Consider the following 14,062-nt stretch of genomic DNA (forward strand, 5'->3'; position numbering starts at 1 on the left):
ATTGATGTGGCTCTGTCCCTGTACTATGCTGATTTTATAGACTGAGGAGAGGGAAAGCTCAGTCAAATGGTAGTTCCATTCCCAATTTTCCAAGAAATCTCCATAGTGCTTTCCATATTGGCTGTACCAATTTGCAGTCCCACCAGCAGTGTATGAGTCTACTTGTTTCCCTGCATTCTCCCCAACATTTATTGTTGTTTGTATGCATAATAGCTGCCAATCTGACTGGAGTGAGATGAAATTCATTTCTCTAATTGCTAGTGATGATAAACACTTTTTCATATATTTGTTGACTGATTGTACATCATCTTCTGAGAAGTGTCTTTTCAGGTCCTTGGTCCATTTATTGATTGGGTTATTTGGTTTCGGTGCTTAGCTTTTTAAATTTTTTATGTATCCTAGAGATTAGTGCTCTATCTGATGTGTGAGGGATAAAGATTTGCTCCCAAGATGTAGGCTCTCTATTAACCTCACAGATTGTTTCTTTTATTGAGAAAAAACTTTTTTGTTTGATTCCATCCCATTTATTGATTCTTGAAATTTTAATTCTTGTGCCACAGGAGTCATTAAGGATGTTAGGGCATAATCCCACATGATGGAGATAAGGGCCTACTTTTTCTTCTATTATATGCAGGGTCTCTAGTTATATCCCTAAGGCTTTGATTCATTTTGAGTTTTGTGCATAGTGAGAGATAGGGGTTTAATTTCATTTTGTTGTATATGAATTTCCAGTTTTCTCAGCACCATTTGTTGAAGAGGCTATCTTTTCTCCAATGCATGTTCTTGGCACCTTTGTCTAATATAAGATAATTGTAATTGTGTGGGTTAGTCTCTGTGTCCTCTATTCTGTACCATTGGTCCACCAGTCTGCTTTGGTGCCAATATCATATTGTTTTTGTTAATATTGCTCTGTAGTATAGTTTAAGGTCTGGTATAGTGATGCCACCTGCTTCACTCTTCCTGCTAAGGATTGCTTTAGCTATTCTGGGTCTCTTATTTTTCCAGATGTTCAAAACACTAGAAAAACTAGGGATAACAGGAACATATCTCAACATTGTAAAGGTTATCTATGCTAAGCCTCCAGCCAACATCATTCTAAATTGAGAAAACTGAAGGCATTCCCTCTAAAAACTGAAACAACACAGGAATGTCCTCTTTCACCACTTCTATTTAATATAGTCTTGAAACACTGGCCAGAGCAATTAGACAGACAAAAGAAATTACAGGAATATATATAGGAAAAGAAGAACTTAAATTAGCACTATTTGCTGACGATATAATATTATACCTAGAAAACCCAAAAACACCCTACCAGAAAACTTCTAGAACTAGTAAATGAATTCATCAAAGTAGCAGGTTATAAAATGAACACCCATAAGTTAAAAACATTTCTGTATATCCGTGACAAAGCCTCTGAGAAGGAAATAAGGAAAACTACCCCATTCACAATAACCTCAAAAAAAAAAAAGATACTTGGGAATCAACTTAACGAAAGAGATGAAAGAGCTATATAATGAAAACTACAGAACCCTAAAGAGAGAAATCAAAGAAGACCTTAGAAGATGGAAATATCTACCTTGCTCTTAGATAGGCAGAATTAATATTTTCAAAATGACCATACTACTAAAAGCATATGTGTGTGTGTGTGTGTGTGTGTGTGTGTGTGTGTGTGTGTGTGTGTGTATATATATATATATATATATATATATATAAAACGCAATTTCGATCAAAATCCCAATGGCATTCCTTATAGAAATAGAAAAGCAATCATGAAATTCATCTGGAAAAACAAGAGACCTAGAATAGATTTTTTTCAATTATTGCTTTCAAACTACATCCAAGAGGATTTTTCACACAGAGAAAACTTACCAATGACTAGAGAAAGTTTGAGGTCCGATAGTATTATTAATGAGTTTCAAGGTTATAAACCGAAAAATATCTATGCTTTCTTGGGTATTTTTGTTGGTGATTAGGATGTAAAGAACCAAACTTGGAAGTATTGATCTACTTTATTATTGATTCAGATATGAAGAAAAAAGTATTCATACTTTTTCATCAAACTCCATATATACAATTGTTAGACTACTTGTCTTAAATATATTCCTAAGTATTGTTTCTGTAATATACCAGATTAACAAATTTTGCTTTCTAATTGGTTTGGTTCATCTAAAGTGGATTTTCGGATAAAAAAAATTCAAATAAGACTAATAGGATAACAGTACTATAATCATACAAGCCCTTACCTGGTTCCCAGCCTCTAATCATCCTGACTGTAATCTATAGATCTTTAAGGGTCTATAGCCAGAGATGTTCTATTGTTCCCATAAGCCAATCACCAACACTGTCAGCCCAAACCTTAATTTATGTCTCAAGATTTTTGTCTTAGTTTCCTTGCATAAGTGTTTATTATCTTAACCTGGCTTGATGTCCAAACTTCAAAGATCAGGTCCTGCCTTGATTTGAATAGTCTCTTCTTCCTTAACAGGATGGCAGTCTTCCCCTGAATACCAAGTAAGGGAAATAGGGCTCTCTTTCTGCATCACAGATTTTCCTTGGTAAAGAAAATAAGCCTTTCATTGTGTAGAAACTATGAATAGACCTCATATAAAAAGGAATCCTCCCAAAACAATGCTTACCTTCTTCAAAAATTTTCTCCTTCACTAATTTCCTAATGTGGTAATTAAAAAATATTATCCTCATTTTTTTATTATCCTCAATGCTCCTATCAACTCATGGGGTCTCTTTAAATTGGATAGATTGTAGTGACCAATGTAATGTAGTAGAAAGGATGCTGTGTGACTTCCCAGCTAATTGATAACTCAGCTTCCACCTTAATTGCTTTCAAACTCACACTTGGATCCCTAATTTCCATGCAAAAACTCCAGTACCTTCAGTCATCATACTGTGAGAAAAGCCAAGCCAAAGGAAGAGGCTACATACAGGTGCTCTGGTACAGCCACATCTAAGGTCCCATCCAATATCCAATACAAGTTCAAGACATGTTAGAGAACATATCTTCAAAATACATGTAGCTATAAGCCATATAACTTTTGAATCACATCCAGATATAAATTTTCCCAGCTGAGGGTCCAGACATTGTGAAGCAAAGACAAGGTATCTTCCTCTGGGCGCTTTCTGAATTCCTGACCCAACAAATCCTTTAATATAATAAAATTGTTAGTTCATGCTAATACTTTCTTGAGTGATTTGTTATTCAACAAAAGCAATTGAAGTACCTTGACCAATATCTTCAGTCAGATTTTGGCACAGGCCAAAGAAATATAAACCTTACCACACGCGGAAACAGCTCAAAGAAATCCAAAATTCATCAAAATAGGTTATAAGTTATGACCAACATGTATCATCAGAAACAGTAGGGATGTGAACTAGTACATGCATCAGACTGGAAGAGAAATCAAACACTAGATAAGGCATAATTCATTCACATAAGGAAACTCTCCCATGACTCAGGATTTTATGTCCTGGCAAATAAATCTGAAACTATCCTAATTCTCTACTCTATGATTCCTTAAATTTTAGGCATAATAAGGGATCATAGTGCATGAGAGATGGAGAAAGGTACTGGGAACATATTGGAGAAGTGTTGAAGAGTATCACAAAAATATGCAGATATGAATGGAATCCTATTTATTAACACCAAGAAGTCAAATTCCATAGCAAAACTCCTATCATCAACATTAATCTAAAGAAGCCTCTGTCCATGAATTTCTCAATGATACTAGTTTATTTTGTATATTGATTTGGTAAAAAGAAGGAATGTCTGGGCTCTTTTGGATAATATAGTCAGATTCTGGATTCTATAATCTCATATAATAAATCCATTCTGCTTTGAATATTGTTGCCAACCATAGTTACCAATAATCCTTAGCATTTTTTCATTTATACCTATACCACTCAAATTTCTACCTGCATCTTCACATGCTCACTTTCCCTCAGTGTGAATATGTATCTCTAAATTTCTCTTTCCCTATAAGAACAATAACTATCGGATCAGGGCCCTATCCTACTCCAGTATCATCTTAAATTGATTACATTTGAAAATACTCTATTTCCAAATAAAGTCTCACCCCTAGCATCAGGAATTAAGACTTCAATGCATCACACTTTTTTCTTTTATTTATTTATTTTTCTTTTATATTTTTCATTTGTTCTTTTTAAATATACATGAAAGTAGATGTATTTTGGCATACTATACAATGCATCTCTTTTGAGGAACGAGAGACACAATTCAACCCACAAATTCCTGGTTAAGATGTATACTTGCCAGGTTATAAAATATAAATCTTACAAAGATTCAGCTGTCTCTCAGAGGATGAGTTTTTAAGGTATCCAAAGAAATAAGCCAGGATATTCCTAAGGTAAAAAAACAAGTTACTACACTGTGCATCTCCTACCACTAAAAAAGAAGCAAAATTATATTGTATACTTGAAACGCTAAGAGAGCAGATCTTAAATGTTTTCACCATCAAAAAAAAGAAAAAAGGTAACTCTGTGAGTTAATAAGTATGTTAATTAGTTTTATTGTGACAATCATTTCACAATGTATATCAAAACATCACATCGTATACCTTAAATGTTTATATTTTTGTCAATTATACTTAATAAAACTGGGGAGAAGAAAAAAGAAACACAGTAGTTGGCAGATCTCTTTGTGTTTGTGGCCTATTCCATTCTTGGTAATATTGCCTTGCCCACATTATCAGGAGACTCAGAAAGCAGCAAATTTTGAGTAGGCAAAAGTGAATTAGAAAAAATACTAAAGAATATATACCAAGAAGACCTCTGGAGTTCTAGAGCAAGGGATGCTTTCTGCAGAATGAAACTATCAGTTCAAAAGCAGCTGCTGACAAAGTCCTAGGCCTACTAGATGCCAAGCATCTGACCATGACACATCAAGTAACTGTTCAACTTAAGTGACAGGTGGCCCAGACTCTCATGCCATCTACCTGTTACACCAATACCTTTTCCTAAACTCATACCTATGGCCTCAAAAGAAGTTCATATCTATGGCCTCTGTTCTCTACACATTGTTACCTGGTGGTCCCATATAGGGGTCTTTATAGGACTTCAGTTGGAGGAAAATATTCCGATAGACATAGGTTAGAGCAGTTTTCATACTCACATACTTTGTAGGGAGGGGAAAGTAGTATGAGGTAAGGATATACATGGACTTTTGTCAATGGCAAATGGCTTGGCAATGAGTTGTTTGGGGGACTGGAGATAGTGAAGTTGGAAGACTGGACACATAAAAGTTTGAGGAAAGATTTTATTAATCAAGCTATGAAAATGAGTACAAAGCATGCAGATCTTTGATTTTGAAGTACTATCCAGAAAAATATATGTTTAAGATAATAAATGTTCTAAAGGAAACACTACCACAGACTATACACTGAAAAACCAGGTGATCAGTCAGCATCATGTAACAGGACAAAGAAGAAATTAGCATGGAGGCAGAGATAGGTAAACTATACATGAGTCCTATGGCATTGGCTTCCTCTCATCACAGCTAATCTGCCTACAGCCATTGCTGTGTGTTTTCAAGTATACAATCTTTATTTGCTTTTCTTCTTTCACTAGATAATTCTCCATACTCTCTCCCTTGAGCTTCCTGAGATCCCCATCTAAATATACAACGCTTACTTAAGTTCTGACAGGGAAGAAACAATCTAGGATTCCTACATTGTAGATTTATTCTGACTTCAGTAATGAGGAAGAGGTAAGAGACAATTAAATGATTACAATGCAATATGAGCTATTAAAAAGCCCCAAAGCAATGTGTATAAACACAGAGTTAGGGACAACTAAACCTGCCCAACAGGTACTACCAGGTAGAGAGAGGGAACTGGGGCACAAAGAAAATAGTGTCTTCAAAGGTGTTAGAGCTTGAGAAAACATGAAGAATTAGAGAATGACAAGCAATTAAAATGGCTTTTTTATCAAAGATATCTTTGGGAATAAGATGGCTTTGGGGAACGAAAGTTAGCATTCCCCATATTTCTGTTGTTTACATGACTTCATTCAACAAATACAATATTAATTGAGTATTCATTTTGTAAGCATCTGCTTGGTTTGATCACACTCAGATTCTGTCCGGAAGCAGGCTATATTCTGGTAGAGAACCAAAAGATGTTTAAAAATATGATGTGCAAAGCATTTCTAGAATGACAAAATTAGGATGGTACACCTATTTCCCCAAGGGAAACAATAGCTACAGAGAGGAAATATGAAAAAAAGAGATCAATGATTCACAGGAGAGTTTATATTTAACCTGCAGGCCTTATTTCTTACAAGAAAAACAGATTAATTAGCCACCAGCTAGATGCCTTGGAATGTGCTAGGCACTTTACACACTTTTAAAACTCTGAAAGAAAAAAATAATACCTATGAAGGCTTGTCTGTCTGGAAGCATTATAGTTCATTCACGTGAACCAATGCTCTCAATTCATTGACTGAATTAAACACTCATACCTTATTAGTACATCTGGATGCATCCTCAGAATCTTTTACAACATAGCACATGAGTCAGCCACAGTAGCACACAAGACTTGAACATAAGAGAGAACCTCTCTGACATCCCTATTTTAAATTGTCTAAGATAAATTATTGAATTAAACTAGGTCAGATGAAACATGCATATGTCAAACAAATTGTTTTAAATGGCAATTGAATTGCTTTCACTAAAATGCCTTTTAGTATTATGCCCTCAGCCTACATTGAAGGATGTTACAAGTTGTGCCCTGATGAACTATATTGCAGTGAATACCAGAGTTATATCACAGTTCATCACATTTCAGTATCCATTTTAGAAAGCCAAACTGGAATAATTTCTATCAGTTTTTAGGACCTTATTAATTTTATTTCAAGGCACTGGTTTCCAGAAAAGTCACAACTACATTTATAGACTACCTATAGCAAACTGATAGAAATTCATACATTGCCTTTTTATACTCATCCAACAGAACTTTCTTTTGACTATTACTTCTATGATGGTTAATTTTATTTGTCAACTCAACCAAAACAAGTAGTGTCCAGATTAAATATCATTTTTTGGTCTGTCTGTCAGGATGTTTCTGGATGAGATTAGCACAGATCTAAGTGATAGAACCAATTATTCATATATTGTGAGTAAAATATTTATTATTCATTTGGTGAATTTGTGGTCAAATTAGACAAATCCTTATACTGAGAATTCTGGTAAGGTATGAAAAAAAGACTGTAGTATGGTTAATGAAAAGATGTCTAGGAAAGAAAAATGAATTATTTCAAGCTGTAGGTAAACCAAGACAATCTTTAAAGTAAAAATAAACCCAATCCTCATGATCCCTTATTATAAAGGCCTTCTAGTCTTATAACTAAGTTTAAAAAAATCAAAGCCATAAGGACATATTTGTATTGGTTCTTCTTAGTTCTACATGACAGTAGAATCCATTTTGACATAATTTTACAAGCATGGAATATACTTTGTTCTAATTCAGACCCCAGTACCTCTTCTTCCCCTTCCCTCTCCCAGTCTCCTGCTCCCTTCCCTCTATTTATCTTTCTGACATTTATGCACAATTATTTTTAAGTTTCTTGTAGATAGTACAATATTTTCTTTAAAAATTGAGGATATTGTTTCTAACTATGTGGACATTACTCAGAACTGACTGGAAAGATTTGTGTCCCCTCAAAATAATATAGAAATATTAAAACCAAGTACCTTACAATATGACTTTACTAGAAGACAAAGTATTTACAGAAGTAACCAACTTAAAATGAGATAAATTGAAGGGGTTATAATTCAATATGACTGATACCTTCATAAAAAGAGAAAATTTGGAAAGAGAAACACATAAATGGAGTCAACCATATGAAGATGAAGGCAGATCAGGGTGATGCCTATACTAACAATTTATCAGATCTAGAAGAGAAGCATAAAACATGTTCTTCCATATGACCTTTAAAAGGAACTAACACTGCTAACATCTTTATCTCATACTTCTAACCTCCAGAACCAGAGACAATAGATTCATGTTGTTTAATCTTCTACTTGTTTTTTGTAATTTTGTTATGCCAGCCATATTGAAATAACATAATGTGGAATAATCAAAGGTCGAGACAATGCAAAAAATAAATTTCCAATTGTTTGATATAAATAACCTATGTTTTTAAGATTCAAAGAACTGTCATAAAACTGAAACTGGGATATACCTTCAAACAGACAGATACATACATACATACACATTCACACACACACACACACACACACACACACACACACACACATGCACACAAACAAGCATACATTATTCAGAACCAAAGAAAATTTAAACTTATTTATAAAATAAAATTATATCTATATTTTTGAGAGAGAGAGTTTTTAATATTTAATTTTTAGTTTTCGGTGGACACAACACCGAAGTAATCTTTATTTTATTTTTATGTGGTGCTGAGGATCAAACCCAGTGCCCCAGGCATGCCAAGTGAGCACGCTACCGCTTGAGCCACATCCCCAGCCCCATACCTATTTGTTATTAATGTTTATAACACCTTCTGAGTATCTACTATAGGTCCTTCAGAGTATAAGTTTCAGGACATAAATAGGTTAATAAAAGCCTTATCCCCACCCCTTTCAGAAAATCCACAACATTTGTTACTTATACAGTGATATTAATTTTGGTCTTTTGTTTGTATTCAATTAAATCTGTTCCATAATAATTTTTCATAAGAAAGATCTCCTTTATCCCAAAGACTATGTTCTATGAGCACGTTATGATAGATCCCGCTATAAAGTAAACATCCAATAACTAACAATTTATAATACAGTCAAATTATACAGTTTTATTCCAAATTAATGATACTATCAATTTTAGCAATTAAATGTTCCCAAGTTAATTCTGTCAGTGGGTTGAATCATTCTGAATAGTCAGGTGGAACTGAATTCTGAAAAAAAAGAGTCTCACCCCAGACAAACTCAAAAAGGCAAAAGTCTTTAATATACTTACCACTTTCAAAGCAAGCATCAAAAATAAGATGTCCTTTCTTGGGTTGTCCACAGTATCCAGTTGGAAGCACCATATATTTGCTCACATTTCCTCCGATGGCATCATCATTTCCCGTATCATTGCCTATTTAAAAAAAAAGATCACATGAAACAGAAATTGAAATATAGTTAGCAATACAAGTCCAATAAGATTTTTACCACTAACTTACCTTCTTTCCCACTCATGGTGGGGGGAGCAATTAAAAACACATTGTGATGCAGAGAAAGAGATACATTCTGAAATCAGAAAGATATTAGCTGAGATCTGACCTCTACTACATACTAATTTTCCGTGAACCAAAGTAATCAACCTACTACCCTTAACTCTCAGTTCCTCTAATTAATGAAAAAGAGGATAGATGGGGCCTGGTGGCAAACTCGTGTAATCCCTGTGGATTGGAAGACTGAAATGGCAGGACCATGAGTACAAAGTCAGCCACAGCAACTTTGAGAGGCCCTAAGCAACTCAGCTAGACCCCTGTCTTTAAAATATTAAAAAGGGCTCGGGAATGTGGCTCAGTGGTTAAGTACTCCTAGGTTCAATCCCCTGTACAAAAAAAAAAAAAAAAAACAGAGAGAGAGAGAGAGAGAGAGAGAATAGTACAACCCATTTTCCAAAGCTGTGTTATGAAAATTAGATTTAAAAATATCTAGTATCATTACTGAAATCCAAGAATGGGTCATCAAATTGTATCAATTATTTAATAATTCATATTGTATCTAATTTGTCACATATATACTCAATTTAGTTTATTGTATAAGTAGCATTGTGTCTTCTGAATGTTCTATTATCAAAAACAATTTGATATTTACAATATTTTACCACATAATCATCACCACTGCATTAAGTACATTCACAAATATCCCATGCATCCTAATATTTTAGCAAAGAAAATTCAGTAATAAATGATTTTAAGTACTACTACAACAATATTTTTAAACAGCTTCACATATCCAGGGCGCTGCTATTCTTCCCTTCCTCACCTTTATTGTGTGTTAGCATCCAAATAGCAAACATTCAGCCTTTGATTTGGGGGGATTATTTCACTTAGCATGATAGTCTTCGGTTCCACCCATTACCAGAAAATGCCATAATTTCATTCTTTATGGATGAATAACATTATATAGTGAATATGTCCACATTTTATGTATTTATTCATCTTTTGAGGACACCTAGGTTGGTTTCACAACTTAGCTATCATTAATTGAGATGCTATAAATATTGATGTGTCCACATCACTGTAGTATGCTGATTTTAAGTCATTTGGGTATATAAAAAAGGAGTAGGCTAACTGAGTACATAGTGGTTCAATTCCAAGTTTTCTGAGAAATCTCCATATTGCTTTCCAGAGTGTTTGCACCAATTTGTAGTCCCACTGGCAATATATGAGTGAGCCTTTTTGTCCACATCCTTGCCAACATTTATTGTTGCTTCTATTCTTAATGATTGCCATTCTGACTGGAGAGGGAATACAAGAGTAGTTTAAATTTGCATTTCTCTAATTTCTAGAGATATTGAACACTTTTTCATGTATTTGTTGACCATTCTTATTTCTTCTCCTGTAAAGTGCCTGTTCAGTTCTTTTGTCCATTTATTTGTTGGGTTATTTATTTTTCTGGTGTTAAGTTTTTTGAGATCTTTATATATCCTGGAGATTAATGCTCTATCTGAGGTGCAAGTGGTAAGGATTTTCTCCCCTTAGTAGGCTCTCTCTTCATATTCTTGATTATTTCCTTTGCAGTAAAGAAACTTTTTAGTATAATACCATCCCATTTATTGATTCTTCATTTTACTTCTATGCTTTAGGAGCCGTGTTGAGGAAGTCAGTTCCTAAGCCAACATAATGGAGAGTTGAACCTATGTTTTCTTCTAGTAGGCACAGGATCTGTAGTCTAATGCCTAGGTCTTTGATCCACCTAGAGTTGACTTTGTGCAGGGTGAGAGATATGGGTTCAATTTCATTCTACTACATTTGGAGTTCCAGTTTCCCAGAAATATTTGTTGAAGATGCTATCTTTTCTCCAATGTATGTTTATGTAACTTTATCTAGTATGAGATACCTATATTTATGTGGGTTTGTCTCTGTGTCTTCTATTCTGTTCCATTGACCTTCATTCTGTTTTGGTACCAATGCCATTCCATTTTTGTTACTATAATTCTGAAGTATAATTTTAGGTCTGGTATTGTGATGCCTCCTGCCTCACTTTTCTCACTAAGGATATCCTTGGCTATTCTAGGACTTATTTTTCAAAATGAATTTCATGACTGCTTTTTCTATTTCTATGAAGACATCATTGGAATTTTTTTTAACTTTGGGCAGGACATCGCATTTTCTTTTTTTTCTTTTTTTTCTTTTTTTATTATTAGTTGTTAAAAACATTACAAAGCTCTTGACATATCATATTTCATACATTTGATTCAAGTGGATTATGAACTCCCATTTTTACCCCGTATACAGATTGCAGAATCACATCGGTTAAACATACATGTTTTTACATACTGTCATATTAGTGTCTGTTGTATTCTGCTGCCCTTCCTATCCCCTTCTTATCCCCTCTCCCCTCCCCTCCCTTCCCCTCTCTCTACCCCATCTATCCTAACTCATTTCTGTCTCTTGTTTTTTCCCTTTCCCCTCACTTCTTCTTATATGTAATTTTGTATAACAATGAGGATCTCCTTCCATTTCCATGCAATTTCCCTTCTCTCTCCCTTTCCCTCCCACCTCTTGTCCCTGTTTAATGGTAATCTTCTCATGCTATTCCTCCCTGCTCTGTTCTTAGTTGCCCTCCTTATATCAAAGAAGAATTTGGCATTTGTTTTTTAGGAATTGGCTAGCTTCACTTAGCATAATCTGCTCTAATGCCATCCATTTCTCTGCAACATCATTGGAATTTTAATAGGAATTGCATTAAATCTGCATGACACCTTTGGTAGTATGGCCATTTTGACAATATTAATTCTGTCTATCCAAGAAAATATGAGATTTCTCTATCTTCTAAAGTCTTCTTCAATTTCTTTCTTTGGTGTTCTATAGTTCTCCTTGTAGAGTCTTTTCACTTCTTTTTTATATTGAGTCCCAAGTATTTTATTTTTTTAGGCTATTCTGAGTCAGATAGTTTTCCTGATTTCTCTTTCAGCTGATTCATCTTTGGTATATATGAATGCAACTGATATTAATTTAAAATCCTGCTACTTGCTGAATTTGTTTATGAGTTGTAGAAGTTTTCTAGAAAACTTCACTGGATTAGACAAACAGGGATTAAAAATAAGGGAGGAGGATGAGAATCAGAAAAACAGTAGAATGAATATGGTAAATCTTTCCTATGTTCATATATGAAAACATAACCAGTGAAACTCCACATCATGTACAACCTCAAAAATGGATCCCAATTAGAATGAGTTATACTCTGTGTATATGTCAAAAGGTACCTACTGTCTTGTATATTTGAAAAGAACAAATTAAAAAAGATTCATCTAAAAATATATGATTAGAAAAAAGATAAGAGGTGGACACCAAATATAGATAAATAGATAATAGAGAGACATACTGCTTCTGAAAACATTAGGTGGGCATGATTTTCACCTTTACTTTAACAGTTGACATAAAGGTCACCCCTTTTAATTTACAAATGTTGGCAATGAGTATGAGAGTAAATTAATATTAGCAGCTAAAAAATGTGCATTAAAATGGCATCCAATCAGATAAATTCTAGCACCTATTGTGTATATTTTAGGTTTCCCATTTTCAAAATTATAAGAATAGATACATTGGCATTTTAAGGACTACAAGTATACTTAAATATATTAAAGAAATATTATATATATTCATAATATCTATATATACATGTATATAAAGATACTTTCAATATCTCACTGACAAATGTATGTATGAGACATAAATTCATCAAATGTTAGAAGCTGATACTAAAATAAGCTTGGTATTTATGCTAATTTGGTCAAAAATCAGGGGAAAATAAAAAAATCTTCCCATAATGATAATACTTTACTTTTGATAAATAATTCACTAAAACTCTGTGACAATTATATGGAGAAATATGGTGTTATATTAGGTTGGAAGTTTTCTTAAAGTGATTTTTTTTAACATTTAAAAGTTTTAATCCACTTAAAATGTAAAAAAATGGAAAGAACATAATTTTCAACTTACAAAAAAATCCCAATGAAATGCTAAACCATAACTTCCTCAAATCCATCACAGAACTGACATTAGAAATTAAAGCAAATCACCAAATATCAAAGAAAATCAGACCCCACAAAAAAGAGAGAGGATGCAAGCACTGACTCTTCTATGGTAGGGCACTAGAAGAAGAAATACTGGTTCCCCTTGCAAGTAAATAAGAATCTTAAGGTAGTTTTTTTTTTAATTATGAAAGGTTAATACAGGAAACATGAGCTTATAGAATACTGGGAATCACAAACATATGAGGAATTCATACCCACTTTCAGAATCTTCCATATAGGCCCCTATCACTTGTTCTAGAGAGAGATCAGAGCCAGAGCACTAGACTCAAAACTGCACTTATTTGTGGTACATGCTCAAAGAAGAGGGGTGGCTTTTGTTATCAAAAGACATGAAGCTCTTCCAATGTTCTTGTCTCTTATCATAAGTAAGGCCTTATGCCATTAGGGGAGAAACAGCAATTTTTATCATTTCAGTACACAAGTGAGAGACAATTCAGGAAGAGGAACAATAAAAGTAACATACTCTATACCTAGAGGAGAAGCAGGAAACAGTCCCAGGCCCAGGATTCTCCACTGAGACTTTTAGAGGCTTCCTACATCATGGGAAGGAAAAGAAGTCATTTTCACACAAGATCCACCAAAATTAAGGCAAAGTTTGATGGCACAGGAAAAAGAAGCAGGATCATTTTTAAAACCCACCACAAAACCAGGGAATATAGGTCCTTTCTAATACTGAAGCTAGACTAATACAACAGAACATACTCCTGCTCTCTCAAAACAAAACTAGCTAGCACGGAATACGCAATGGTCATCTACTT

General features: G+C 34.1%; 1 protein-coding gene across 2 annotated transcripts in view; it reads right to left on the reverse strand.

Moving 5' to 3' along the window:
- Positions 1-14,062, reverse strand: part of Agbl4 (AGBL carboxypeptidase 4) — a 1,323,233-nt gene that overhangs the window by 1,181,893 nt on the left and 127,278 nt on the right. For both annotated transcript variants that reach the window (XM_040288638.2, XM_040288637.2), the window contains exon 2: positions 9,006-9,128. In XM_040288638.2, the coding sequence (XP_040144572.2) occupies positions 9,006-9,128 (123 nt within the window). The remainder of the gene's footprint in view (positions 1-9,005; positions 9,129-14,062) is intronic.

This window comes from Ictidomys tridecemlineatus, chromosome 11 (assembly GCF_052094955.1).
Source record: "Ictidomys tridecemlineatus isolate mIctTri1 chromosome 11, mIctTri1.hap1, whole genome shotgun sequence".
Taxonomy (NCBI): Eukaryota; Metazoa; Chordata; class Mammalia; order Rodentia; family Sciuridae; genus Ictidomys; species Ictidomys tridecemlineatus.